This window comes from Prionailurus bengalensis, chromosome D4 (genome assembly GCF_016509475.1).
Source record: "Prionailurus bengalensis isolate Pbe53 chromosome D4, Fcat_Pben_1.1_paternal_pri, whole genome shotgun sequence".
Taxonomy (NCBI): domain Eukaryota; kingdom Metazoa; phylum Chordata; class Mammalia; order Carnivora; family Felidae; genus Prionailurus; species Prionailurus bengalensis.
In genome coordinates this window covers 87566419-87593726 of record NC_057359.1, presented here as the reverse complement: position 1 = coordinate 87593726, position 27308 = coordinate 87566419, and the positions used below count along the sequence as shown (strand labels likewise).

Genomic DNA, 27308 nt, shown 5'->3' with positions numbered 1-27308 from the left:
TCTGTAACTGGCAAGTAGCCACGCAGGGACTCTAGCCCAGGTCAGTCTGATTCTAGAAACTTCAAGCGGTGGCTCTGGCCTGCAAGCCAGGTGTCAGATTAAGCACCGAGCCCAGCACTCTCGTGATCAGGTCCTGAGGAGGCCAGAGGCTGGCAGGCCCACAGCCCGGGCTTCTGAAGGCAGGGGCAGGGGAGGCAGGGGCACAGAGCTGTAAATAGGAAGGAGTGAACTTCAAGCGAGGCTACACCTGTGGGAAGCTCAGCCAGCGGGTAAACGGAGCGCGTGCGTCAGGGGTGAGGTGTGGTGGGGACGAGAGCTGGGCGGGCCGGGGAAGGGAAAGTTAAAGTGTCCGCCCGGCTCCTCTGCTTCCTCAAACCTCCACTCCGCTGCTCCCAGGCACCTGGCCAAGGAAGACTTGCTTGGTGCTGAGCGCCGGGTGCTCGTCTCCAGGCCTTGAAGGCACATCACACAGCTATCTATAAACAGTATTTTAATATTTGTATAAATAGACCACAGTATTACCAAAAACTGCAAGAACAGAGCATGGAAAACATTTTCAGAGCCGTGCACACAGCCTATCCTGGTTGCATTTGACACCGGCTCCTGGCCTCTACTGGGCCAGGTCAAGTGCAGGGGTGGGGGGGGGGGGGAGATGCTTAAGGGAAGTACCACACCCTGGGACATTCTGAACTTAAGGGCGTGAGCGCGGTAGACTCATGGCTCCCACCTGGCCGTGGACCTCTTGATCTATTATAAAAATAATGCCAGTGGGTGGGCGGCTGGAGTCGTGGCTGCCCTGGGGGGAGGGGACAGGTGCCGCTCTCAGTCCACACGGGCCACAGGGCCGGCCCGCAGCACCCCCGCTGCCCAGGACTGTGGTGCAGGCTGCCGGAGCAGGGCGGGCGGGCCCCCACCCTATCTTTGCACGTGCCGCACGAAGGCCTGCACTAGCTGGATCAGAGGCTCCTGGCTCTCCGGGCTGGCCTTGGAGAGCGAGGTGGACTTGCCCTGAGGTGAGGGGAGGACGCCGGCAGCGGGGGAGCTGGGGCCTCCCCGGCGGAAGTAGCGTGAGAGGCTGGAGAGCAGAGTGCTCTGTGAAAGAAAAGGTACTAGATGAGGGCCCCGCGAGGCGGGGGGCCCATTGGGAACCCACAGACTCGTCCCCACCAGCGCCCCTGGTCAGAGCCCTCTACCCGTCTGTACCAACTCCGAGCTGAGCTCCTGTTTCATCCGCTGCTTGTCCCGGGGATGTACGGCCGGGTCCCTAAGGTAGCGCACGGCCTGGGAGATGAGCAGGTAGAAGCAGTTTTCCATGGTGAACATCAGGAGGGACCTGGGGAGAGGGCAGGGGGCCCCGTTGCAGACAGCCGAGCCGGCAGGGACGGGGTGCACCGCCGAGCCAGGAGGAGGGCTGACCCACAGCTGCCCTGACCCCAGATCAAATTCCAGAAGAGGGGCTTTCTTACTTCAGCGTTCTGGTCCCTTCCGCCTGTGTGCTGAGCCCCACGGCCTGGGTGAGGGGCTCCTTTTTCTTGTCCAGCTGGAGGAAGAGACACAGGGTGAAAAGAGAAAGTGACAGTAACAGGTGTGGCTCCCTGCGAGCCTCCGACTTGGCGGCCCTGCACTAGCAGTTGGCCAGCTACTCACTCAGCCCCCACAGTGCTCCTCCCGGCGAGGTCCTGCCAGCTCGCTCAGGAAGAGGACCAGGCTCAGGCAGGCTGACGTGCTGGAGGCCACAGTTATGCCACGGGAGATCGGGGGGAAGACTGGGGTTGAGAGGCCAGAGTCTGACAGCACCCAACTTACCTCTCCAAGCATGTTTAGGGCCACATTCACCGTGGCCAGAAGGGTCCCGAAGGAGGGGGCCACTTCTGAGTCAAAAGTGGGAGTGGTGAAGCTCAGGGCAAAGAGGAAGTTGTATTCAGCAAGGTCCAGGGACTGCAAGGCAAGACAGGAGCAATCTGGAGCCCAACTAGGACCCCAGACGGCTCTTAAGGGTAGAGCAGAGCACAGGAGAGCCTCTGCAGCTCACCGCTGGGCAGCTGGCGGCACGGCACAGGGGGCGGCTCGTACCTGATCCAGCAGGATTTGGCAGACGTCTGGGGTGAAGTGGCGCAGAGCCGCCAGGGTCCTGCTAAGGATCTTGAGAAGTCCGTACTGGACCGTGTGTAAGGCTCGCTGCTCCGAGGCCTCCGTGTCAGCAGCGGGCTGCTTAGAAGAGCAGGAGGGGGCGGCAGTGGCAGCAGCGGGCAGCCGCTGAACTCGGGGGGCGACAGCCGAGGGGATGCCGTCTCCGTTTTTGTTCTGAGGGAGACAAGAAATGGAGGTGGAGTCCAGAGAAGCCGGCACGAGGCCCCGCGGGCAGCCCGGCAGGGAGGGCGGTTACCTGCAAGCAGTGCTGCAGCATCTTGCGGCTGTGCAGGAGGGAGGTGCAGGCCTGGCACAGGTAGCCCAGGTTTACCTGCAGCAGACACAGACGTGGGGCGGGGGCAGGGGGCTCTCAGCAGCGGCCCCACCAAGCAGGACCCCCTCAGAGTCCCAGTGCCCTTCCTCTCAGCTCCTACAATGCTCACCTCCCTGTGTTCTCGAGCTGCAAATCTTACAGCCACAGAGTATGCCCGACTCCGGACTGGGGCAGGGGATGCCTGGGATCTTTCCCTGCACCCTGTGCCGTGCCACCACCTAGCTCAATGTCTAAGATCAGTTCTTCAGTAAAGAAATAAGATAGGGATCATTTTCCCATTTTACAGAAGAAAAACCTTCAGAAATAGCGAAGTAACGTGGCCAAGGTCACACAAATGATGGATGCCTGTCTGGCTCCAGGACCTGTTCTCTCCCTACTCCCCAGACCCTGGCCCCGCTGGTCTCAAGCTTCAGGCCTATTCCTAAGGGATGTGAGCCAACATCCATCCAACTGAGCCCAAGTTCTTAAGCTACAAGGCTGCCCTTTATATATATTTATATATAAGGAAAACTTTAGCTCCAGGGAAAGCAACACGAAGAAACCAAACCCCGTGTTCACAAAGCAAAATGCCCACGTTCCAAGTGCCTGCTATTCACCAGAGGTACCCCAGACAGTGCCCACCACCCCATGCCCAAGCACTTCCCCAGACCCCTTGCAAGGAACCATGTCCAAGGACCCACCTGGACATCTCGCATAAGCTGAGGCAGGTGGAAGTGCCATTCCTTCATGAAGTTGGAGAGCTGCAGAATGAAGCCCACAGTGTGGTCTGCCTCCTCCAGGCACGCCAGACTCTGTATTGTCCTTACCGCACTGAGGCACTGAGGGGAGAGACAAGGATGGATGGAGTGAAACAGGGACCTGACCTGCCTGCTCTTCACCCTCCCATTGGGAGGACAGGTTCTGGACCCACAAATGCTGAGGTGATGGCACATCAGACTCTTCTAGGCTCAGAAGTTTCTGAATGGTCCTGAATGGCCCAGACCCCCCTATTACCCTGAGCCCCCTGAGCTCCTATGATGCTGGCAGCCCCTCACCTGTAAGGTCCGCTCCTGGTGAACACCCACGAAATCCAGGGCCTCGGTCAGGAAGTTGTAGCGCAGAGTTTTGAGGAGCCGCTCCATCAAGGACATGGAGAGGCGGTAGACCCCCGGCCAAGAGGGGGCATCCAGAGACTTCCGAGAGGTGCTAGGCGTCTAAGATACAGACAGCAGATGAGATCAGGACACGGCACCAACAAATCCAGCTGACAGGTGTAGCGGGACCTCCGTGCAACACGGCAGCTAAGGCAGCCTGGCTGCTCGGAAGAGAAAACCTAGAAAGGGCACAGCCACTGCCTGGTGACCGGCAGGGCCACAGGGGGTCCGAGGCCAGGGATTACGAGGAAAGAGCACCAGGCAGATACAAAAGAATCCCAGGTTCTAGACTCAGGTCTGCCATTAACTAGCCATATGAACTTCTCTTACTAGAAATCAGTATGGGGGCAGTGAGGAGTCTACACCATCAGTGCCTCAGACAAGCCATTAAAGAGCAACTCCCAGGGTGTGTGAAAGATCAAGGACAGGGACACTTTTCCCCTCAAATTGCAGTCTGGCCAATCCAGGGGTCCTGGCGAGTCACTGGCACTCACCTGCACTGTCCCATTGGAGCTAAGCTGGTACACGCTCAGGAGGGGCAGACAAATGCTCTGGGTGATGCCAGCCCCAGCTACTGCTGTGGCTCCCTGGGAGGGAAAGACCTGGAATGAGATGGAACTTACCCGGCCCCACCACTCCTGGAATCTGTCTCCTGCCCAGGGGCAGCCGAGCTCTCAAGGCAGACCAGAGCTCCTGGGAGAATCACAGGCTGTGCTGGAACCCACCCAACACAAGCAAGGAGGCTCCCTCCTGCACCCGGGCTGGCCTCCTACCTGCTGGGTGCGAGCCAGAGTGAGGAGCAGGTGCAATGATGCCTCGGTGAAATGCAGGTTCTGCTTCATGCGAAGGCTCACCTCCAGAGTGGTGAGAAGGGTTGGCAGGATGGGGAGCCTGCGAGTCACCTGGAGCCATGAGTCACCGTCCTCGTCCACCTCACACAGCTCCTTGGCCAGGTGCAGGCCCAGGACACACACCTGCTGGGGCCCAGGGGCAAAGATAGGCAAGAGGGAAGGAAGCAGTGCAAGGGCGGGGATGAGGGGGAGGACAACAACAGGCAGCCCTGCGCCAGGCTGCCCCAGCCCTCACTCGGCCACAGACATCTCCCAAGTGAGCTTGATGGAAACGTGGAGTCTCTCCCAACCTGGCTGTACCCACACCCCCTAACGGGGCACAGCACTCCCCCCAAGCTAACATACCACCCCCCAGAGACAGTTCTGGACTCCTCCCTCCCCCACTACCTCTCAAGCTTCCCGACTCACACCTGCTCACTGCGCCCAATTCTACCCGTCTTGCTGCACCACTGCACCCGCCTCCTGAACGGTCCTTCGCTCTCCCGGACCCTCTCCAATCAATTCTTCATACCGGTGGGTTTTCAAACTTACTTTTGACCATGACGCACAAGAATAAATACTTTTTATGCTGTGTCCCCGTATACACACGTTAATATATTTTCCTACCCTTCCCCCCACCAACAAAACACAGATCTTTTCTTTTATACTTTATCCTCCTTTGTTAAAAAAAAAAAAAATGCTGGTTATAACCATGAGTTCATCTCAAGACCCACTAACAAGTCATCACCCAGTTTGAAAAACATTCTTCTATGCTGCGTCCAGGGAGATCTTTCCACGTTTCTCTCCCTTGCTTAAATCCTTGAGTCCTTTCTTCTTTCACTTGAAACCCACATCAAAGACCCTGCTAAGGCTGCCAGTCATCCAGCCCCCAGCTCTCCAGCCTCTCACTGCTTCTTCGCTCACCACAGCCTTTCCTCTGGCCCCCAGGGGACTCGTACCACAGCAAACCACCCTGTTCTCACTCCCAAGTCTTCCTCGCTCCCTTTACCTGCCTGACTCTATCAATGCTTTAAATTATGGCTGAAAGGGTGCTATCTCGTGGAATCCCTAGATTAGGTGAGCACCCCAAGCCACACGTTCTCCCAGTGTTTCTCCTGCATGGGACTTGCCACGATGGAATTCCGACACATCTCTGCATGGGCTCTGATTTGTTCAGGTTCTCCACTAGGCTATAAACTCTTCCAGTGCAGTGACTACATGTCTCATTCACTAATCACCCCGAGGGCCTGGCACAGGGCAGGCAAGGCAGTTGGCACTTGCTGGATGTGCGTGGGCAGGACAACCTACTCCCCAGGGCACTCCCTCACCCCATCACGCTGGTCCTTGTGCCGGGGCCTCGAGCAGTCATCAGTCTCCATGCTGTCCTTGTCCTCCGTGGCACCACCTGACGCCAGACTATGGCGGGTCTGGTCGAAGAGAGCAATTACCTCTTCCTGGAGGGTCTCACAGACATTCAGCACCAGCTGGGAGTACTGGGGGATGTCACTCACTGCAGAGCACAGGCAGGGAGGGGACACAGTGATGCTCACTCACCATGTCAACTCTCGCTGCTGCACACCGAGGTTCCCTCCCCAGGCAGGCACAGGGGAATGTATGCTGCTGAGAGAGGATCCACCCGCGTGGGAGCAGGAAGTAGACAGATGGGGGAGAAAAAGGTTTCTGGAAGACAGGCATTCCAAGACTGACAGCGCAAACCGCAAAGCAAAAAGGTGTGGCTGGAAACCAGATGAAGCCCCGCCAGACCAGCTGCCAGTGGAGCCGGGGGACCGCTGCCCCCTCTCCCCTCTGCTCCTCACCTCTCATCTCCTTCATCTGCAACACTGTGATGAATGCTGAGAACACCTTGGCCTTGGTCTTCTCCATGAGTTGCTGGTCTGCCTGTAGCACTCCCTCCAGGATCTCCGTCAAGGGCCCAAGGATTTCATCCACAGAACCTAACTCCCTAGCAACAATACGGGGCAGAGAAGGAAGAACACATGCCAAATAAAGGCCACAAAGTGCCCTAGCTCTGATTCAGAGGTGCCCACCGGGCAGCCTGCCTCCCCCTGTTTGCTAGCGATGGAAAGCGAGCCCGTCTCACACCCATTTTCTCCCCTTCGGGAAAGCGAAGGGCCGGTAAGGAGGCGTGAGCAGGCCCCCTCCCCTGGCACGGTGCTCACCTCTTCCACTGCCGGAGGAGGATAAGCAGCAGAGTGCACATCATGGATCCGAGGCGGAGGCAGTTCACTGAGGTGGGGACCAGGAGCTGAGGGGAGACAGCAGACCAGTCAGAAGTCAGGCTTCCTGCGAGCTGACGTGGCTGGGAGATTCGAGCTCCATCCGAAGGGCACCTTTCAGACTCGTGCCCTTCTTTCCCAGCAGCGAGCTGACAGGGGCGGGCCCGTGGGAGAGACCACGGCTCGGCACTGTGGCCTCAGGCCTCCGAGGCCGACTGAGCCCCTTGTCCTGACATTTGTGAGACCTTCTCCCTAGGAAGAATGAGAAACCTCCCAGACACACTTACTAATGCTTTGGTCCCATCAAGCACGTCAAGAAAGAGCTGGCGACGCACTGCAGGGTCAGTCAGGTGCATTACCTCTGCCTGCAAAGGAACAGGGAGAAAAATGTCATTTGGGAAAATTCCCCAGACTACAAAAGCCACAAGACGTAGGGTCCTCTGTCAGGCAATTAGTCATTGGTTAGTCACGGTCTTCCTAATTATTGCCCGGTTGTTTCTCTGTCCACCCTTAGACATGGTCAAAATCGGGTCAGGTTCACCACCTCCTCCTGACAACACCCCTCTTCTCAGACCCTTCAACGGCTTCCCAGTGCACTAGAAATACAAATGCCTCACAACAAGGCGTAAGAGGCCCCACGGGATCTAGTCCAACTGATTTCGGTATCACCACTCGTGCTCAGCCTATTCCAGGCCTACTAGTAGGACTTCTTCTTCCTGCTTAAACCATACCACACTCTTTTCCGCTCTGGACCCTCACACATGTGACACCATGTGCCTAGACTACTCTCTTCCACAGGCTCTCCACCTGGAACGCTCCTTTGCACATCAGGTCTCAGTTTGGATGACACCTCCTCAGAGAAGGCCTTCCTGACTGCTCCTGCTTAAGCACTCACTACCACAACATCCTGATCATCTCCTTCATAGTGAATTATCACAATCTCGAACTGTTTTTCTTTATGGATTTGTTTACAATTTGCCTCCCTCATGGGCCACTCTCCAGGAGATCAAAGACCTTCTCTGCCTTGTTCACTGCTGTATCCCTGGGTGCCTGACACATGGGGAACATTCCGTTAATATCTGTTAAATGAGTAAGTGAATGGTCAGTATCCTACACTTAATCAGACAGTTTTCCTAAGAAAAAAGAGGTAGCAGGATTTTCAGAGCTATGATCCATGAACTGCTGCCTATGGCGTACAACATAGGAAATATAGTTAATAACACTGTAATGGCCTTGTATGTTTAAGACACAGTAACTAGACTTAGCATGGGAATCATCTTACTGTGTATGAAAATACGGAAACATCACGATGTCCACCTGAAACTAACAGAACATTATATGTCAACTATACTTTAATTAAAACAAAACAAAACACCTGTTGCCTAGCTAGGGCCTAAAAGGCAAGTGACACACAGGCTATCCACTGAGGAATCAATCATGCTCCAAAGATGGCTGAGCCTTCTGGGTGTCTGCAGTCTCAGGAGTCTACAGCCAATGTGATACAGAAAAGTCCCAAAGTCGTGGCCAGTCAGGCACTGGGAACACGTCACTCATGGAAGACATAAGAGTATGCTTGGAACAAGGGACATCTACCAAGTTGTAGTTACTAACGAAGCAAAGATAGTAATCTGGATTCTCTAGGGAAAAACAATTCAAAACTAAGCCCTTATTGCACAACAGGACGGTGCAGTGTGAAAACACACGCACGCAAAGGAGAAATGCGAATTCTTAAATGCTAACTTTCTCTCTCTAAAAACCAACTCTCAGTAGATACACAGTGCAGAGACAATGGCCTCTGCTCTTTTTCTAAAACCAGGAAATGCAGTTTCTAGAACCCTAGAGAAGGTGCTGCCACAGCAGTCACAGCTGTCTGTTGACCAGTCTACAAATATTTACCTAGTGTCGACAGGGGACGTGCCTAAGAAGGTGACTCTACGTGTGCGGGAGAGGCAGACGAAGGAAGGGGGCCTCTGAGACCTGTTCAGGGCCACAAGGGCAGCTACAGGAGGCTTTTATGGATGCTATTGTTTTATGAATGTTTTAAATTACTTCTCTGCATTTTCCTTCAAGGTCTCTTGAACCCAACACCCTAAACACCCCACAGCAGCCCCCCATCTACCAGCACAGAACTGTTACATTTTAGCTCAGGAAAAAATCCCTGATTTGTTCTTCATCCCAAGGGGTGTATCCGTCAGGCATCCCAGCACACGGTTGCTAGGACACCAAAGCCAAACCCGGCCCCCGCCCCCCCCCCCCCGCCGCCCCCCAGAGGCTCTTACATGACTGGTGGCGATGATGAGGAGCATCCTCCAGGCGGAGACGAGCATCTGATACTCTACCAGGGAGGTGCAGCTGCTGCCCTCCGTGTCTGCTGTGTGAACTGCCAATGACTTGACATATCCTGACCAGTAGGCAAAGCGTTTCTCGCTGGAAAATTTCTTAAGTGTATCTTTTAAAGACTGATCTAAAGAGCCCCTAGGGTGTCAAGAAAAAATAAAACCTATGATTAGGTTTTGAAAGCGGACATAAATGTGATGGGCACAGACCCTTGTCGAGGCAGAGAAAGCGACCTCACTTGGGCTTAAAGGCAGACGGCTCCAGTCACCTCCACTGTGTGGGGTTCATACTTCTTGCTCAACATAATGGGTTAGGTTGAGGCCTTTTCCAGGATTCCTCCTCCATGAAATCCCAGGCACATGGAGTTTGCTTCACAATAACTCTCTCTGACAATCATAAATGCCATCAATGGACTGGCCAGGGACACAACTCAGCGGCCCTCCATAAATGGCTCCAAACCAGCTCTCTCCTCTGCCGTGGCTCAAAGAGCCATGCACCCAATGGCAGGCCACCACACCCCCACCCCAAACCTTTAATTCAAATCTCAAAAGGGGAAAGGACTCACTTAACTACATAGTATATTTCCAAGCAAATTATCTTCATGATGAGGGCACAGGTTTCCAGGACGCTGGGCTGTGGAGGGGAGAGCAGAGCAGATACCAATCACGAGGAGAACCTCTTCCCTGGTGGCCCCCATGAGGGAACAGAGCAGGGACCTGATACTTGGAAAACAAGGAAGCACAGTCCCTATCGAACGTGAATGGGCATCTGCAGTGTCAGGTCCACAGTGTCTCCCAGCGAGCGGAGAAGACCACCGAGCCATCGACACAGAGCAGGGCATGCCACTTTCCTTCCCAAGCAAGACATCACAGGGAGAGGAAGCAGGCACTCCTCTGAGAAAGAAGTTTCCAGTGAAGAAAACACTCTGGTTGCTTAATTAGGGGAGATATCATTTTCTACACCTCAGCCTCTCGCAGCCCAGCCTGTCCTCCCTGAGACTTTCCGTCACCGTCCTACCCTTCACCCCAGCTTACCTCAGATGTTTCTGAGGGAGGAGAAAGGGTTCCAAACAGTGGACTGGTTAAGTTCTCCCAAAATTTGGGTCTGAAAGAAAAATACATTTGGAAATCATCCTTTCTCTCAGGCAGTCCTTCCTGAAGTTCTGTCCACCTGCCTTGAGTGGTTCCTTGCACACCCAAGTCCTAACACCCAAGTTACCTGCCCAGTCTTAACATGTGTCTCACAGGTGACCTGCTCCTACGTAAATATAAAGGGTTCCATAGATACAATTATGCTTTCCCGTTAAGAAACACAATCATATGTTATATGTATATTCTAGAGTTGAATGGTAAAAATTCTCATGATCTGTGCCGCTGCACATGTCCCGCAGCCCCAGAAGGAAGAGAGAGGGAGGGGAATAAGGACGCAGATTCTCATGGTTTGCCTTTTTAATGTTCCTTCCCTTTGTGTGAACGGGGTTCTAGAGAGCAGGGGACTCATTCGGCGAACAGGGTTCTAGGGAGCAGGGGTCTCATTCAGCAAATAGGGTCCTAGAGAGCAGGGGTCTCATTCAGTTCAAGGGCTGGAACAAGTCACTCATCGGAAGGCGTTTCTCAAGAATAGTGGGTCTGAAGGAGTCAGCAGAAGGCAAGAATACAAAAGGCAGGAAAAGGTGGGCACCCTAAGGTAAACACGCCTCTGCCCTAGAATAAAGATGACACCTGCTGGCAGCAGCATAAGAAGACAATGACTAAGAGTGAAGTTCCTGCACACTGAACCAGACTCCTAGCACTTTCTACACATATGCTAAGTGAGCTGTCACAACAAACCTCTGAAGTATGAAGTATTGTTACTCCCATTTTACAGACACAAGCCTTGAAAGTAAATACCTCCTGGAGCCAGACTTACTTAGTTCTGAGGACCAGCATGGCACTGTCCCGCCGGTCCTGCCACAGGGCATGCAGAAAGGCAATGGCCGCACGATGCAGCAGGGGCGGACACCAGTAGCGGTCCTGCTGCTGGGAATCGATCAGCTCCAGCACGGCGTGGAGACAGCTCCATACCCCAAGGCTGAATTCCTGCAAGAGGGGCGAGAGTTCAGGCCCTGGCCACTGCCAGCAAGCGCACCCGTGGGGCCTGCCCCCACCTCCCAAGGGGCCACCCCCCCAGCTTCATCCCAGGTGCGGGCTCACCTTGGAGCCATCGCTGCCATCCTTCACCTCCAGATTCAGAAACAGTTCAATGAGGCCTGGCTGAGTCTCTACTGCAACCGTGAGGAACTCCAGAATCATGACTTTGATGCGCATGTCCTCAATCTTGCTCTGCAGTCGGGTCAGGAAGGCATCTCGAATGGCAGCCGCATCATTGCCCAGGCAGGCGTACACTGACATTGGGGCCACCTGGTGGAGACCAAACACAGACTTAGAGCTCTACTTCCAGAAAAACCTCAATGAGCTCCTGTAGAAGGGTGCCAGAGAACTCTCAGAAAATGGGCACAAAGGGAAACATCCAAGTATGTGGCAGTGGGTTAAAAGGGACATTGCTTCAAACTATGGTACAAAATGCCCAGTGATTCACAAAAGAAATGGTAATCAACATAAAAGGTACACAATAATAACGATAAATGCAAAGTAAAAAATGAGGTAATACTGGTTTGCCTATTAGATTAGCAAAGATTAAAAGACTGACAGGGCCACTCTGGCAAGGATGTTAAGACTTGGTGTTAGGAGTATAAACTGTCGGGGCGCCTGGCTGGCTCAATTGGTAGAGTGTCAACTCCTAATCTCGGGATCATGAATTCAAGCCACATGATGGGGGTAGAGATTACATTAAAAAAAAAGCAGGGAGGGAGGGTGCGCCTGGGTGGCTCAGTCAGTTAACCGTCTGACATCAGCTCAGGTCATGATCTCGCGGTCTGGTCTGTGATTTCGAGCCCCTTGTCAGGCTCTGTGCTGACAGCTCAGAGCCTGGGGCCTGCTTCAAATTCTGTGTCTCCCTCTCTCTCTGCCCCTGCCCCACTCGTGCTCTGTCTCTCTCAAAAACAAATGTTTAGAAAAAAAAATTAGGAAAAAGGGGTGAATATAAACTGCTACAATCCTTTAATTAAAAAAAAATTTTTTTTTAATGTTTATTCATTTTTGAGAGAGAGACACAGAGTGCAAGCAGGGCAAGGGCAGAGAGAGAGGGAGACACAGAAACCGAATCCAGGCTCTGAGCGGTCAGCACAGAGCCCGACGTGGGGCTCGAATTCACGAACTGTGAGATCATGACCTGAGCTGAAGTCAGACACTTAACTGAGCCACCCAGGCATCCCACCCCCTTTAAAAAATTTTTTTTAATACAATCCTTTATAGAGGCCAATTTAGAAATGTCTACAAAAATTAAAATGTTCACTAATAACTAATATTCAGGAATTGAAAACAAAAGTTCATGGCGTTCTATGGACAACAATGTTCACTGCAGCACTGCTTGTAATAGTGAAAGACAAAAAAAAAAAAAAAAAAAATAGCCCAAATAAATAAGGATACACTCATTCCGTGGCTCATCGTGCAAGCATTAAAGACAATAAAGTAGGCCAAATGTGCCCACATGGAAAGACTGTAAGATCTGTGGTTCAGTGAAAAAAAGCCAGTCACAAAACAGTATGGACGGTGCAATTCTACTTTTGTAAAGAACAGAAGAGCACAGCAAACATCCTTCAATACAAAAGCACAGATAAAAAGAAATGTGGATCAATGCATACCAATCTGCTCATAGGGAGTCTTGGAACGAAGGGATCAGAGTGGACCTTAACTTTCTATGCTACATTTACCTGTAACGTTTAAATATGTAAAAATGAGTATGCATGTCTTTTGTAATCAGGAAAAAAAAAAAAACCCTCACAAACCACAATTTAGGTGTGGTGTGGACAGCAACACAATTTGTGTGGTGTGTACATGGCTGGGTCACTGTAAAAGTCAGGGCTAAGTCCAAGCTAGCTGTTTCTCCTGAGATAAGGCAGGGGTGGTCTCATGCACAAAGTCAGTTTTCTGGGGCTTTGGCTGATTAAGTGGGATCCTACCGTGGCCAGACGTTTCAACAGCTGGATGGCAAGACGTGGCAAAGCAGGATCATGTTTGTGGTAGATGTATTTGGCAAGAACAGCAATGAGGTTGTTCCCATGGGCACCTGAAGAAGTACAGGAAACAGCTGAGACACCAATGTGCCTGATTCAAGCTCCTAAGAGAGGCTGCTATTCAAAAAGGCTCACGCACGTGAGGGAATTTACTACCCTCAAGTACTTGGGAGGGCCAGAGCGAATCCAGGTGGCCATACCATTCTCTTTTTTCAGTAGCCAAGGGGATATGCAGGATTTGGAGGTAAACAGCCCAATCCAATTCATTAAGAGCAGAAAGAGAGACATTTTGGAAAACAAAACAAAACAAAACAGTCTCTTAACAAACAGGTTAGAAAAAGACGTCACATTGAAATGCAAGAATCATCAAAATCTCAAAAATGATAGTTAAGAGTAGGTCTTAGGCATTATCTAAACACCTACTTGAAAATGAGGAAACAGGGTCCCAAAGGTATTAAATGAGTAGTGTAAGGTCAAAGAATAAAACAGTTAATACTTAACAGGTACCAAGAACTTCCCTCCACGATTTACACGTAGTAATCTTACCTCCGTCGTAATTGTGTAAGGTAGGTATTACTATTATCCCCTGCGGCAGAGTTGTTCAATAATGTGCCCAAGGTAACATAGCAGATTAAAGCCAAAATGTGAGCCAAGGCAGTCTGACTTTGAACACGGGTTCTTAACTATTATCCCGTCATCAACAGGAGGCAGAAATGAAGGACATTCCAGCCCTCTCGCTTCTAAGTCCGGGATGGGGACCGGTGATCATTCCCAAACTCCCTCCAGGAATTAGTCAGAAAATACTGCTGGCCTCTAACAACACAGCCTGAAGTACGTACTTGTGGGCAGAAGCACTGCTGTTCGCAAGAGCAATACATACCATGCTGTGTGAGAGCCTGTTCCAGGGGGGACACCACATTAGAAGGAGGTTTCAGCCGAATAACATTGTTGGTGACGGAGAATGCCAGTTTCACTGTCTTGATCAGCAGCTGGCCCTGCCCCTGGCCCTCTGCCCCATCACTAGGGTGCCAAATGGAAACCAAAGTTGATTCAGACAACATGACTTCATTCGCAACATATGTGCTCTCATGAATTAGATTCCAACAATAATCCCAGAGTTCAACAGCTTCTGTTAGAGGCCCCAGTCCAAACTAGGAGAGAGGAGGAGCAATCAACTCCCTTTGCTATGTGCCAGTCTACGCAGCAGCCACTAGATTACATACAGGCTACATCCTAGGGGAAATAAGGCTGTCTTTAAAAAGCTACCGCACATTAACTCACACTGGAGTTCTCAGGACATGCAGGCACACTAAGATAAACGGGGAAGGGGAGAGGGAGCCCCACCTGCGGGGCTGAGCAGCCATCACCATGTCGATGGTGTCCACACCGATGCCCATGATATTGATGACTGTCTGTCCCGCTTCTGTGTAGGCCAGGCTGCAGATGCAGAGAGACTGCAGGCTGGGGCTGTGACTGCAAGACAGACATGTTCTGAGTCACCAGGGAGCTGTGAAGTTTATTACTGCAAGAGAAGGGCACTATCCAAACCTAACCAACTGGACATCAGTGGTACAGATCAGCTCCGTGTCAGATGAACACACTCTGGTCACTTTCCTTAAGTAGACTTGATCTTAAAAACAACCCAGAGAAGCTATCAAAATGTCCCAACGATTAATGGATATATCTACTGAATTGAGTCATGATTAATTCATACAATGGAACGCATGGTACCACTAAAACAAGACAGATCTATATGAAGTGGCATGGAAATAAAATTATGGAGCAGTTAGTACAAGCAAAGGAAAACACCTAGTAGAATACACACAGACTTCCTAGTCATCTCTGGAAACAGGTTTAGGAAGGGCACTTTCACTATTTTCCTAATGAACATGTGTAACTTTTGTAAAGATCATAAAAAATAATTTGTTTATATGTATGTGTGTGTGTCATTGGGAACAATCTCATCCCCATTTCATTTGCTCTTCTCGACTCACAGGGAGAAAGGATACGGTTCAGTGGAGAGCAAATGAGAACCTCCAGAGTACTGAGCTCTGGGTTCAACCCAGCTGACTTTTCTGAAGCCCGCCCGTGCCTTCCCTTGGGGAGCGGCAGTGTCCAAGAGTACCCGGTTCAAGCAATCACCCCCTCATACCTGCTGTGCAGGTCTGCCTCATGGCACAGGTTCAGTATTGCATGAATCAACTCCAGGATCAGGCAACCTGGACTCCGGAAAAGACACAGGAATGAAGTGGCCTTGTGTGATGACCCTCATCCCAACAAAGGGAAAGATAAGATCTCCAGGGAGTCAGGAGTGGCTCAGGCCTTCCCTGCCCGCGTGTCCCTTACCAATCTGTTCCCTCACACCATGGGTGTTGTAGCGCCACTTGTGGTAGCCAGGAAGCATCTCCTTCAGCACAAACATGACACAGGGCGCCAGCCCTTGGCTCTGGGTACTCCCAAGCTGTCCCTATGAGAAACCATGCTGTAAGGACTTAAACCATTTAAGGAAGTCATTCAGCTATCACAGATTTAACTCTAAAACTACAGGTCCATAGGCAAACCCTGGCTGTCAGTAAGAGAGAAAAAAAAAAAAATCAGAACACTCTAGTTCAACTGGGTCCAAGCTGTGGATTTCTTTGAAATAGAGAAAAAGACTAAAAAGACAATGTCTCAATGTCACAGAAGGCACCTACGTGAAGGAGACAGAAGAAGGTTAAATCTGGCAGAGGGAGGTACCGGCCATGAACATGAAGGACATAGGACTGTTAGCAATGGGGAGTGCTGATTTCACTATCATGATGCCAGCCATTCGCCTAACCTCTACCCTATCTCTGGGACACCGGAAAGGAGCTCTCACACTCACAATTCTTTGTCCTAATACTCAGCTTCCTCACCTTAAAAATGGGAATTGTTTACTTACGTATAAACATCTATAGCTATATCCCTATCTCTGGACTGTTTCTACCTTTTCAAGCATTCATTCATTGATTCTCGCAGGCAGAAAAGCTGGCTGAGTGCTTCTCATGTGTGGCCCTCTCAACAACTCCAAGGAGTAGAGACCATATTATTACTCCTTTTTTACAAAGGTCCTAAGAAATTCCATGTTTGCCCAAGCCCAACACAGTTAGTAAGTGGTCAACCTGACATGTACACCTAATTTTGTCTGACTCCAAAATCTATGCTACAACAGTATTTTTCAAACTGAGCTGTAATCCATTAGTGGATTGTGAAATCAGCTTATTAGAAAATACCAGAGTGCCTTTTGCGTTGTCAGAGAAGTGCTGAATTGTGAAACTTTGCTTCAGAAGTACGTACATACACACACGGATACCGGGCCTAGATATAAAACGTATGTATTGCCCTGGGCTACGATGAAAATAGCTTGACAGTAACCACATCATACCATCCTGCCTCTGAATATTAAATAAATTGCACAGGGGCGCCTGCATGGCTAAGTCAGTTAAGCTTCCAACTCTTGATTTCGGCTCAAGTCATGTTGCATAGTTTGTGATTTCGAGCCCCACATGGGGCTCTGCACTGACAGTGCGGAACCTGCTTGGGAAGGGATTCTCTCTCTCTCCCTCTCTCTGCCCCTATCCCAATGTGCTCTCTCTCTCTCTCTCTCTCTCTCTCTCTCGCTCTCACTCTCGCTCTCTCTCAAAATAAACAAACTTTAAATTTTTAATTAATTAATTAATTAACACAGATAAAGTACCTGCTATGGAATCTGGCACATAGTAAATACTCAATACACAGAAACTGTTAACACCATAACATCAGGACAACTGCTGTGCCCAAAGACAATGACTATGGTAGAAGAGAAACTATTTCAGATATTTCCATCTGACCAGCGTTTACCTTGACAAGAGTGGTGATCAAGCGTAGAAAGGCAACAGTGACCCCGTACTCGCCCTGGGGCTGCTCACTATTCATCAAGAGGTTTCCGTACCCGCCAGCATTCATCCCCTCCGCACTGGGGAAAAACAGAGGCAGAGTGAATCAGGACGGGGCAATCTCAAGGTTTCAAGAAACTCATCACAGAGCATTCTTATTATCTAGATAGCTTGGACCTAACATAGGAAAGCTCTCAAAAGAATGAAGCAAATCTAGGCTATTTTATACCCAAGATGAACACTAAGAGAGTACTTTATTAATGTACAACCTCAAGAGCTTTAAAATTCAAAAAATCAAATAAACATCAGGAAAACATCGTTGTCTAATAAGCAAGAGAAGGCAAGGAGCAAATGCTCAAGTAGGAAAATGGAGCCTATGTATAAATAATTGTCCTACCACGCAAGTTCAAAAAGCCACGAAACAAGGAAAAGTATAGAGTGACTACAGCTGAGGAAAGGGAAGCCACGTCTCTGGATCCAGACAGCTCTGTATTCTCCAACCTGGAAAATTAATTCCCATGTACCTAAGGTGGTTGCTGCTGGAGATGAGAAATACTGCACAGGGAAGCTTCTTTAAAAGTAATGTAGCTAGCCTGGACCCAAAATGTATATGGTACTCCCGGGGAATACGCTCTACCCAACCCAAGACCTGGCTCACCTAATCATCTGACTCATGCTGGAGACCTGGTGGGCCACGAATGGTAAAAAGCCTGTGTGACGAAGATCAGTCCAGACCTGAGAAGGGAAAAGAGCTCAATGTCCATGTGTCTTCAGGTATACACCAAATGCAACAGTTTTTGGCTATTTTGAAGACTTGGTGTGTCTCACCTTTGCAGGGTTCCGGGCAGCCAAAACAGTCAAGCAATTGACACAAGAAGCAATGACATCCACCGGTGGAGAGATTACTGTCGTTAGCCTAGTTGGAGAATAGTGTACTCTACTCAGTGAAATGAATACAACGTGTTCCATCACAGATATTTTCCAGCTCTCTCTGCCCAAGTCTCTCCTCTCAGTAGGGATGGAAAAATAGGAAAACCCTCAGCTGGGGATAGTATCACACCACGGCTTCCCACAGAGACACAGATGCGGACTTTAACCTGGGGTGTGTGTGAGCTGATGCTTACCGCTGTAGCAGCATGTAGATACGGGATGTGATGGGCAAGAGACAGTCTGCTATGGACAGATCTGTGCTGATGACCTTATGGACCAGATCAATGATGGGTCTGACCCGCTGGCAGTGCTGGATCACATCTGAGGGGAAAGAGAGCAACAATTCCTTTAAGATTACTGAACAGTCTCCCAGATAAACACTACGCGGATCCCAGTCTGGACGGTTCTGAATTTTATCCTGAGATTCTCTGTCCCCCAATTCTAAGCATGTCTGTTTTTCTTCCCCACAGTCATGTCCCCCCGAGCTGACCTCACCTGCAGTGGAAACAACATGCAACAGCATTTCAATCTCGCAGGTAAAGAGGGTCCAGCTACTGTAAGAGTACTCCCAGCGTACCAGGTAAGCCCTGTCGTCCAGCACTACCTGGCCTACTGTGCCCTGAGGTATGCGAAGGTTGGTCTGACCCCCTAAGGAAGAGAGGAAGAGAAATTAGTCTAATATCCGGCGATACAATAGGAAAAAGCGACTCCTACATCAGACAACAACATTTAATCACACAGAAATGGACAGACTCTCGTCCCACTAGCTAACACTGCTGTGCTGGGGTCACCAATGTGTAGCACATGTGTCAGAATTCCCTTTCTTTTCAAGGCTGAATAATATCACACTGTAAATATATAACACATTTTGTTGATCTATTTCATCTGTTGCTGACATGTATTTCAAATTGTTACTGTATATATACCCTTTTACCCATTTAAAATTGTTATTGTAATATACCCTTCTACCCCACAAAATTATTCTCGTATATACCCTTTTATCAGACAACCCCGGTTTGAGGACTCTATGTACTAAAAATAAAAATATCCATATATAAAGTACAAGTACCCAAAGGAGCATTGTTTGTAGTGACCAAAACCCAACATAGCCTACATGTCCTTTAGAAGGAAAAAGATACAAAATTATGGAATATCTAGAATAATTCTGTAGTTACTAAAAGATAACGAGTCAGATCCACATATAAGAAAAACGAGTTGCAGAATCAATCTAGGAGAGTGTACGGTGTGCACAGGGACACATACCAGCTCAACAATGACTATCTGACGGACAAGCCTGAACAGATGAACTTTGTAAAGTGTCTATCTGTGCTGTTGTTCTTTACAATGAACACCCATTATTTTTTAAATAAAATAATCTGGGGTGCCTGGGTGGCTCAGTCAGTTGGGCATCTGACTCTTGATTTCGGCTCAGGTCAATCTAATGACACAAAAAACTGAGAAATAGACTAATAATTCCTCAACGAGCACAGCGGAGAGGAGCTGCTTTAAAGGCAACGAGCATGAAATGGCTCAAACAGCAGTGCTGAGGTCTAAACAGAAGCTGAGGAGAGGTGGCTACTGAGCCAGGGAGGGTCTCCATCTTACCAAGAGGGTAAAGGAGTTTGGACGTCTGCCTCCGCCAGAGAGTTCCATCTTCGTGGGAGATCACATCATGGGGCTTGTGCTTGTAAAGTTCATTGTAGAAAGACATCTTATCCAAGAAACTATACACCTGCCAACACACAGAAAAAAATCCAGCCACACGCTTACCTCGGGGACATGCAAGGGGTCCCACATCTGTTCTGCTCTTTCGGTCAGACTGTGTCTGACTCTCAAACTTCTCACAAACCTGCCACTGTGACCCTTCTTAGAATTGCCTCTACGCTCCTTGCCAACCCTCAGCACCCTTTAACACTTAGCTCAAGGCCCCTCACTCCACAGACTGCTGGCTCTCCTCAACAGTAGATCTTTACTACCCAAATGACATTTACCGTATGGCTGTATCAGCTATTTCTTCCTTGTATCTATTGTTATTCTCTTCCGATGAGACAGTAAGGAACTTTATACTATGTCTCACTCAGTGTCTGCAACAGGTACTTAATTTAAGAGAACTTAAGCACTATCTCTGGCACTGTTCATTCAACTTCAGACTAATTCTTGCCATGGCAGTGGCATCCCCCAAAACCTCTCCCACAGTCTGAAATCAAGCATCTAAATGAACAACCTACCTTTTTGGCAGTGGACTTTCCTGATACGAGGGCTCGTAGCAACTGCAGGAGTGGGGAGAGGAGATGGGGAAACATCCCACATACACTGTCCAGAATGATCCCGAGCCCAGAGGTTGGCTCCTGTGGTGGAAAAAGAGAGGTCACTGACCTTCAACACCATCCGTGAATTAACACATCTCCGAACTGCCCAGCAATCATAAGAAAATCTAAGAACAGTCCTTTCCTCCGGGCAGACATCACCCCTCCCTAACAATTGAAGATTTCCAGAATTTCACTGAGAAAGGCTTTCAACATCAGATTTATCAGGACCTGAAAAGAGAATACCACTGCCTCCAGTGACCTTTTCCTGGCCGTCCTCCCAACAGGAAGACAATGCTATCCGCCATTGCAGGAGATGTTTTGAATAATGTGAAAAGCGGCCAACAACATGTTAGCATTTGGCCACCACACACAAGTAACAGATCCTTAATCTAAATATTGTTTCAGGCCACCCTCTCCCAGGAACACTGTTCGAGACGACAGTGACTCAGGAAGAAGAGGATAAGACCTAGAGGCATATCAGTCAGGCCACAGTACAAGAGAGAACAGATTTATTCATCAGCTGGACCCTAGGGCTTCAGACTTGTGTTAATTCTAAGCCTATGTACTGGTGAGAAGCTGTTCTCTCTGAAGCCAAATTCTTATCTAACTTGTTAACAGTATTCTGACAACTCAGACGCATGTTCAAGACTTACAGCACTACTGGTGCCTGAGACTAACAATGTGAAAAAAGACTTGGTGGGCAGGATACAGAACATGCTGGTTAATAACACAGACTACAGACTGAAGTCAGCCAGAACTGCTTCCTGAGGCTGGCTGTTCATCTAGCTGTGTAACCTTAGGCAAGTCACTTCATATCTCTAAGCATCACCTTTCCTCATATGCAAAATGGTGATTTATAATTCTATCTACTTTATAGATTTTCGTAAAGAGTAAATACAAAATGACATAAACGCTTAATATGAGACCAATCACAAACTAAGTGCTTGATCAATTGTTTTGCTACTAGAATATCTTATAGCATAATTCCCTCTGACACACTTACTGTTCCCCAGAATAGTTCTGGAAGAGAAGGATCTGCCAGGACTTCACATGCTGTGTCAATTACATCCTGTTGGGGGACGGGGAAGAAAATAGCTTAGTTTCCGTAGCTGACGCAGTCCTATCTCTTTTACTGTATCTCTGTTCAAATCAAAACATCAACAATATTTCCACATACTAGGTCAGAAAGAACTGTGGGTTTAAAAAGATTACACCCCATCTAGGGTGTACATTATGCCTGTTGTATGGTGTTAGACAAGTGAACCTCTCTGAACTTCAAAATCTTTAGCTATAAAATGGCGACAGTATTATCTGCCTCATAGCACCGCTCTGAGGACGGAAGAGGACAATGTGTACAGAAGCGGACCGTAAACTGTAAACATTAAGGTGCTAGTAAAGGTGAGGTGCAACTAGGCTAGGCTGAACTGTTCTCCTAGAGGGCAACAGTGGCTCTTCAAGTTTTTAACCCTCAGCACCTAGCACAGAGCCTGGCACACACTGAGAATGATTTCTTTAAAAAACCCAAGTGCTAGGACTCTCACATCCTTGGTATGTTAATACCAATCCTCCCACTACATACATTGAGGTCCACATGGGACCAGAATTTTGGCAAAGGATGGAAAGCTCATGCTATGCCCCTGGAACTTTGGAAATGGAGTCCTCCAATGAACACCAATTTCTTTTCTAATGATAATAAATTTTCAGTTTCTGCAACTTCACCAATTCCTTCAACTTCCAAAACAAGTCATTAAAAAATGAATACAAAGACTTAGTTATAAAGAACTCCTCAAACAGCACTCTCCACTGAAAGGAACCAGGCTTCCTTAGAGAAATGGCAGATTCCAGGTCTGGGGTGAGAATCTTGTAAGATAATCCTACAACAGTGTGTCATACCCGAAAGCAACAGAGCTATCAAAATACATAAGAGCAGTGCAGGACAGATAGAGGGGCTCTTCTGAAAGAGTTCTTAATGGCCAAAGATGCGTAATTTGAGCCTAAGAATAGTAACAGCATTAGATTAAAACAGAGCTAACACGTTTATACCCATGAGTTCACCATGACATATAAAAACTTAGAAACCTCATTAGCCACCTTTACAGGAGGGTAGGGAAAATTAGTAAATATAGGAAAACAAGCAAGCACAGTACTCTATACCAGAGTATCGGATAGTAGTGAGAACAAAAATTATTTGAAGTATAACTGACATATTACATTAGTTTTAGGTGTACAACATAACAACTTAATATTTGCATATACTGTGAAACAAATTTTTTATAGCAATGTTCCAACCAATAAATAAGATAGAATAGTGCCATTTTGTAACTCCTAAGGAACTAATGGATCTAGACCATCATTATCTAGACAATGATGTGGCTTGGGTCCACTACAGTGCAAAGCACAGGTGACTAAAACTTGACAGAGTTACCAACCCATAACATGTGGACCTTATTTATTTAGATCCTGATCCAAACACACAAACTTATAACAAATTTATGACATTTACGAGTTAACTAGACATTTAAATTCTGACTTGATATTTAAAGATACAGGGGCACCTGGGTGGCTCAGTCGGTTAAGCGTCCGACTTCAGCTCAGGTCATGATCTCACGGTTTGTGGATTCGAGCCCTGCTTCGGGCTCTGTGCTTACAGCTCGGAGCCTGGAGCCTGCTTCGGATTCTGCGTCTCCCTCTCTCTCTCTGTTCCTCTCCTGCTCATTCTCTGTCTCTCTCTGTCTCTCAAAAATAAACGTTTAAAAAAAATTTTTTTTAAAGATACGGCTTGTTAGTTATGGTACTGGCTGTAAAGTTTCACTAACTCCTCTTCTGGTTCATCGAAAATTCATAGATGAAACTTATGTCAGGGATGTGCTTCAAAATAATCAAGGAGGGAAAGAGCACCAAGATCTGCTGTGAGTTGATAATTTGGAAGCTGGTAATAAGATTGTTTAGGAGTCTGAAGTTTGAAATGTTTCAGGGTTTTGGTTTTTTTTAATGTTTATTTAGTTTTTGAGAGAGACAGAGCACGAGTGGAGAGGGGGGAGACAGAATTGGAAGCAGGCTCCAAGTTCTGAGCTGTCAGCACAGAGCCCGACGTGGGGCTTGAACTCACAAACCATGAGATCATGACCTGAGCCGAAGTCAGACACTCAACTGACTGAGCCACCCAGGTGCCCCTGAAATGTTTCAGGCTTTAAAAATATTGTAGAAGAATATTTTATTAGCACCCACAGATGTCTGGGACTGATGCACCATTCCAAAATGAGATTAAAAAGCAGTATGTACGTTGTGATTCCAGTTTTAGAGACAAATGGTTATATTTTTTTTTTTTTACTTTTTTTTTTCCAACTTTTTATTTATTTTTGGGACAGAGAGAGACAGAGCACGAACGGGGGAGGGGCAGAGAGAGAGGGAGACACAGAATCGGAAACAGGCTCCAGGCTCCGAGCCATCAGCCCAGAGCCTGACGCGGGGCTCGAACTCACGGACCGCGAGATCGTGACCTGGCTGAAGTCGGAAGTTTAACCGACTGCGCCACCCAGGCGCCCCAAATGGTTATATTTTTAACATATATATGCAGAAAATGTTTAGAAGAGAACGCATTAGGGGCACGTGGGTGGCGCAGTCGGTTAAGCGTCCGACTTCAGCCAGGTCACGATCTCGCGGTCCGTGAGTTCGAGCCCCGCGTCAGGCTCTGGGCTGATGGCTCGGAGCCTGGAGCCTGTTTCCGATTCTGTGTCTCCCTCTCTCTCTGCCCCTCCCCCGTTCGTGCTCTGTCTCTCTCTGTCCCAAAAATAAATAAAAAGTTGGAAAAAAAAAAGTAAAAAAAAAAAAAAAAAAAAAAAGAAGGGAACGCATTATAATATTAACAGAAGTTGTCCTGTGTGGTGGGATTATACTTTTTTCTTTTTATCAGCACCTTCTGATTTTTCTATCATTCATATGTATCATATATAATACAATAAATGCGAAGAAACAGCAATAAACAAGTGAACACCAGCGGTATGTGGGTGTGTGCTGTATCAGCTCCAAAGGGGTATCTTAGGGACATGACTGCAATGCCAGAAAGTCTCACAGGAACCAGGTACTAACCTGCTGGTTGCCCAGCGTGTGCAGCTCCAGCGAGGTGAGAACGAAAGAGAGCAGTCCATACACACACATGCACGCGGTGCTGGTGGTACACTGCAATGGCAAAGGAGTCAGTGAACAATTCTGAATAACAAGTCTTCCCCCGCAGCTTCGGCATAATCCTAGCACATTAATCAGGTCTCTATAAACAAATGGAAGAGAATCCAAGGCTTTATAATTCTTCCGATTTAGTTCCAAGATCAGGAAGGCGAGGGGGAGAAATGAAAAAGCAGGAACCATAAATATCACAACATAGCCAAGAATACAATCGGAAAAGGAACCATTCTCAAAATGATCAGTTTTGTGGGGAAGAAAACCACACCCAGTCTAGAAAAGAGGATAAAGGGTCTCTATGCGCTGGTATGAATGCAGCAGGCTGAACTATCACCAAGATAAATGAACCAATGCCAACCAGTGGTGCCTGCCGGCCGAGGTTTCCTGTTAGTGTGTCAGAACAAGCTGACAACAGTGCCTCTGAAATTAAGCCCAAACACTAGCCTCAAGAGAACAGCTAATACATCCTGCTACAGTTGAATGACGAAGCTCCCCAAAAAAGATTTTTCCAGTCAAAACGGCCAAAGCTATCTTCCAGATTACCGTACTGGCATAGTATCCTATACTGGCAGGCAGAGTCAGACACTGTGGGTTCAAACTGTATCTACCACTAGTTGGTGGTTATTGTTCTTGTGAACAAATTACATCTCCCTGAGTCTCAACTTCTTAATATGTAAAACAGGATGAAAATTCCTAGTGCAAATAAGCGTTATAAGGATGAAATAAAGTAACGTATAGAAAGCGCTAAGCACAGTGTCTGGTCATAGCAGATGCTCTACAGAGTTGGAAACACCACCATCATTATCCACGTCACTACTACAATTATCATTACTACTATCATGATTCATGAACGAGCTTCTCCCCTGCTCTCTGCTCATCTGCTCAAATACCAACAGCCCGAGCCTCACATCATTTCCCCCACTGGCCAGCGAGCGGAGCAGTCGGGTCAAGTACTGAAATACGTTCAGCTGGATGGCTGTGCCACCTATCTTTCGGACAACGCTGCTGGTCTCTTCTGGATGCAGGGTGTGACGGAGAAGAGCCCAGGCCAAAAGCACTGGGGCATGGTGTGGAATGTCCCCGAAGGTCAACATCAAACGGTCCATATCCTGATGAAAAGAAAAAACAAAATCTGTGTCGCTAAAACAAAGGGTCAGAGCCCCAGATGGGACCCTCTGTCACATGCAGTAAGTCTTACAACTGCCCAGTGACCCCTTGCCCCATTTGGGTACGTACTCCTCCCCACCCCCCAGCCACCTCACTTATAAACCCTTCCGCTACTCTTCCCTGTGCCCACACTTCGTTTCTTCTGACTGTAAGTAGTCGAATGTAACGTTGTAAAATACATGTTCAAGTGGAACTTTCTTTAGAAAATTTCCCAATCCTTCTTTAACTTTTCCTGATCTTTCCCCATTTTGTATCTAACCATCGCATCTCAACGTGCTTTCCCTTTGATCTTCCTGCACAAGCTCCATAAATGAAGACGCGCCCCAAGGTTCTGTCCCTGGGGCCTCTTTTTTTCCTGATGCCATCTCTCTGAGTGACTCCACTCATTCTCACAGATTCGACTATCACCTATGTGATAGCAACTATCACCAAAACCTGAGATTTCTTCCAGATCCAGTTAACTTCTTAACAATGTAGGACCTCTAATTCCACAAGGAAAATTTCAAGGGGCAGTACAGTTGAAGGGTTAAAAACATACTCCTAAGTCTAAACTGTCTTCAAAGAGAAATGCAGCTATTCCAAGTTCACCTGACAAATAAGCCCGTCCTGGGCAAACTGGTGCAGTTCTCTTCTGTCATCCAAAGCACACTTATGCAAGGATTCAATATCCATGCCTTCCACCAGGATAAGGGCACTGAAGTAGCTGGAAAGGAAAATGGTATCATGATGTCACATGTGCTACTTTGAACCTTGAAGGAGAATAAGGTGAAATGCAAGATGCTTTAATATCAAAAAAATTATTTTTTTTCAAAAAAAATTATTAATGGGTTTTTGTGCTTTTTTTTTCATACTAAGTCTTCTAAACTCAGTATGTATTTTACACTTCCAGCACACCTCAGTTTGACCAGCAACATTTTTTTTTTTTAATTTAAGTAACCTCTACACCCAACATGGGGCTCGAACTCATGACTGACCCCAAGATCAAGAGTCACATGCTCCACCCACCAAGCCAGCCAGGAGTCCCTCGACCAGCCACATTTAAAGTTCCTGACAGTCATGTGGGGCTTGTGCCTGCCAAAGCACAGATCAGGACTGGAAGTTTCTACAGCCACCAATTACATCTGACCCAGATAAACCATCTCACGACTCAGGTGTGTATCTTTGTTCACAGAGGAAACAGGCCTCAAAACGGGGATATATATCCGTTCTAACCACGATAACATCATCCTTTTTGTTAAATGCAGCTGAATCTCCTCCTCACTGACACAGATGCAAACAGGCAGCTCACCCCAGAGATTGTACCAAGAGCAGGTTAAGAAAAGGCTCCACATCACGGATAACCCGAGAAAGGCAAACCAGTGCACCAAAGGGATCAAACTGAGGGGGGCGATAGATAATATCAAGGGTTTGCAAGGTTGTGGGGAAACTGGTTCTCTCCTCCCACTGTCGGTGGAACTGTAAATTGGTACAGGCTTTGTGGAAAACAATTTGGCAACAGATATTTTATAATACAAAGGCACATACCCTTCAACCCAACAATTACATTTCTAGGTCTTTATTTTAGAGTTGTACTCATCCAGATGCACAGAGAGGCTTATAAAGAATGTTCTTTATAAGCATTATTTGGAATGTGCAAAATAGCTAACTGCCTACCATTAGTGAACCATGAAATAAACATCCATACCATGTATTAATATGCAGCAGCTAAGAAGAAC

General features: G+C 48.2%; 1 protein-coding gene across 3 annotated transcripts in view; it reads right to left on the bottom strand.

The window, feature by feature from the left end:
- Positions 1 to 475: 475 nt before the first annotated feature.
- NUP188 (nucleoporin 188) overlaps positions 476 to 27308 on the bottom strand; it is a 54501-nt gene continuing 27668 nt past the window's right edge. For 2 of the 3 annotated variants that reach the window (XM_043566123.1, XM_043566124.1), the window contains exons 10-44: positions 26182 to 26296; positions 25335 to 25535; positions 24337 to 24426; positions 21251 to 21316; positions 20167 to 20286; positions 19544 to 19670; positions 18434 to 18586; positions 18133 to 18259; positions 17837 to 17924; positions 17667 to 17743; positions 16974 to 17088; positions 15462 to 15582; positions 15268 to 15334; positions 14460 to 14588; positions 13996 to 14135; positions 13062 to 13168; positions 11194 to 11400; positions 10910 to 11079; positions 10036 to 10105; positions 9567 to 9634; positions 8944 to 9139; positions 6952 to 7029; positions 6608 to 6693; positions 6245 to 6390; positions 5756 to 5937; positions 4371 to 4571; positions 4092 to 4184; positions 3499 to 3657; positions 3145 to 3282; positions 2387 to 2461; positions 2074 to 2304; positions 1807 to 1938; positions 1467 to 1540; positions 1204 to 1333; positions 476 to 1092 (exon numbers count right to left, since the gene is read on the bottom strand). In XM_043566123.1, the coding sequence (XP_043422058.1) occupies positions 916 to 1092; positions 1204 to 1333; positions 1467 to 1540; positions 1807 to 1938; positions 2074 to 2304; positions 2387 to 2461; positions 3145 to 3282; positions 3499 to 3657; positions 4092 to 4184; positions 4371 to 4571; positions 5756 to 5937; positions 6245 to 6390; positions 6608 to 6693; positions 6952 to 7029; positions 8944 to 9139; positions 9567 to 9634; positions 10036 to 10105; positions 10910 to 11079; positions 11194 to 11400; positions 13062 to 13168; positions 13996 to 14135; positions 14460 to 14588; positions 15268 to 15334; positions 15462 to 15582; positions 16974 to 17088; positions 17667 to 17743; positions 17837 to 17924; positions 18133 to 18259; positions 18434 to 18586; positions 19544 to 19670; positions 20167 to 20286; positions 21251 to 21316; positions 24337 to 24426; positions 25335 to 25535; positions 26182 to 26296 (4456 nt within the window). In that variant the 3' untranslated portion in view covers positions 476 to 915. Of the gene's footprint in view, positions 1093 to 1203; positions 1334 to 1466; positions 1541 to 1806; positions 1939 to 2073; positions 2305 to 2386; positions 2462 to 3144; positions 3283 to 3498; positions 3658 to 4091; positions 4185 to 4370; positions 4572 to 5755; positions 5938 to 6244; positions 6391 to 6607; positions 6694 to 6951; positions 7030 to 8943; positions 9140 to 9566; positions 9635 to 10035; positions 10106 to 10909; positions 11080 to 11193; positions 11401 to 13061; positions 13169 to 13315; positions 13322 to 13995; positions 14136 to 14459; positions 14589 to 15267; positions 15335 to 15461; positions 15583 to 16973; positions 17089 to 17666; positions 17744 to 17836; positions 17925 to 18132; positions 18260 to 18433; positions 18587 to 19543; positions 19671 to 20166; positions 20287 to 21250; positions 21317 to 24336; positions 24427 to 25334; positions 25536 to 26181; positions 26297 to 27308 lie in introns of all 3 variants that reach the window. The other variant, XM_043566122.1, reaches the window with a different exon arrangement.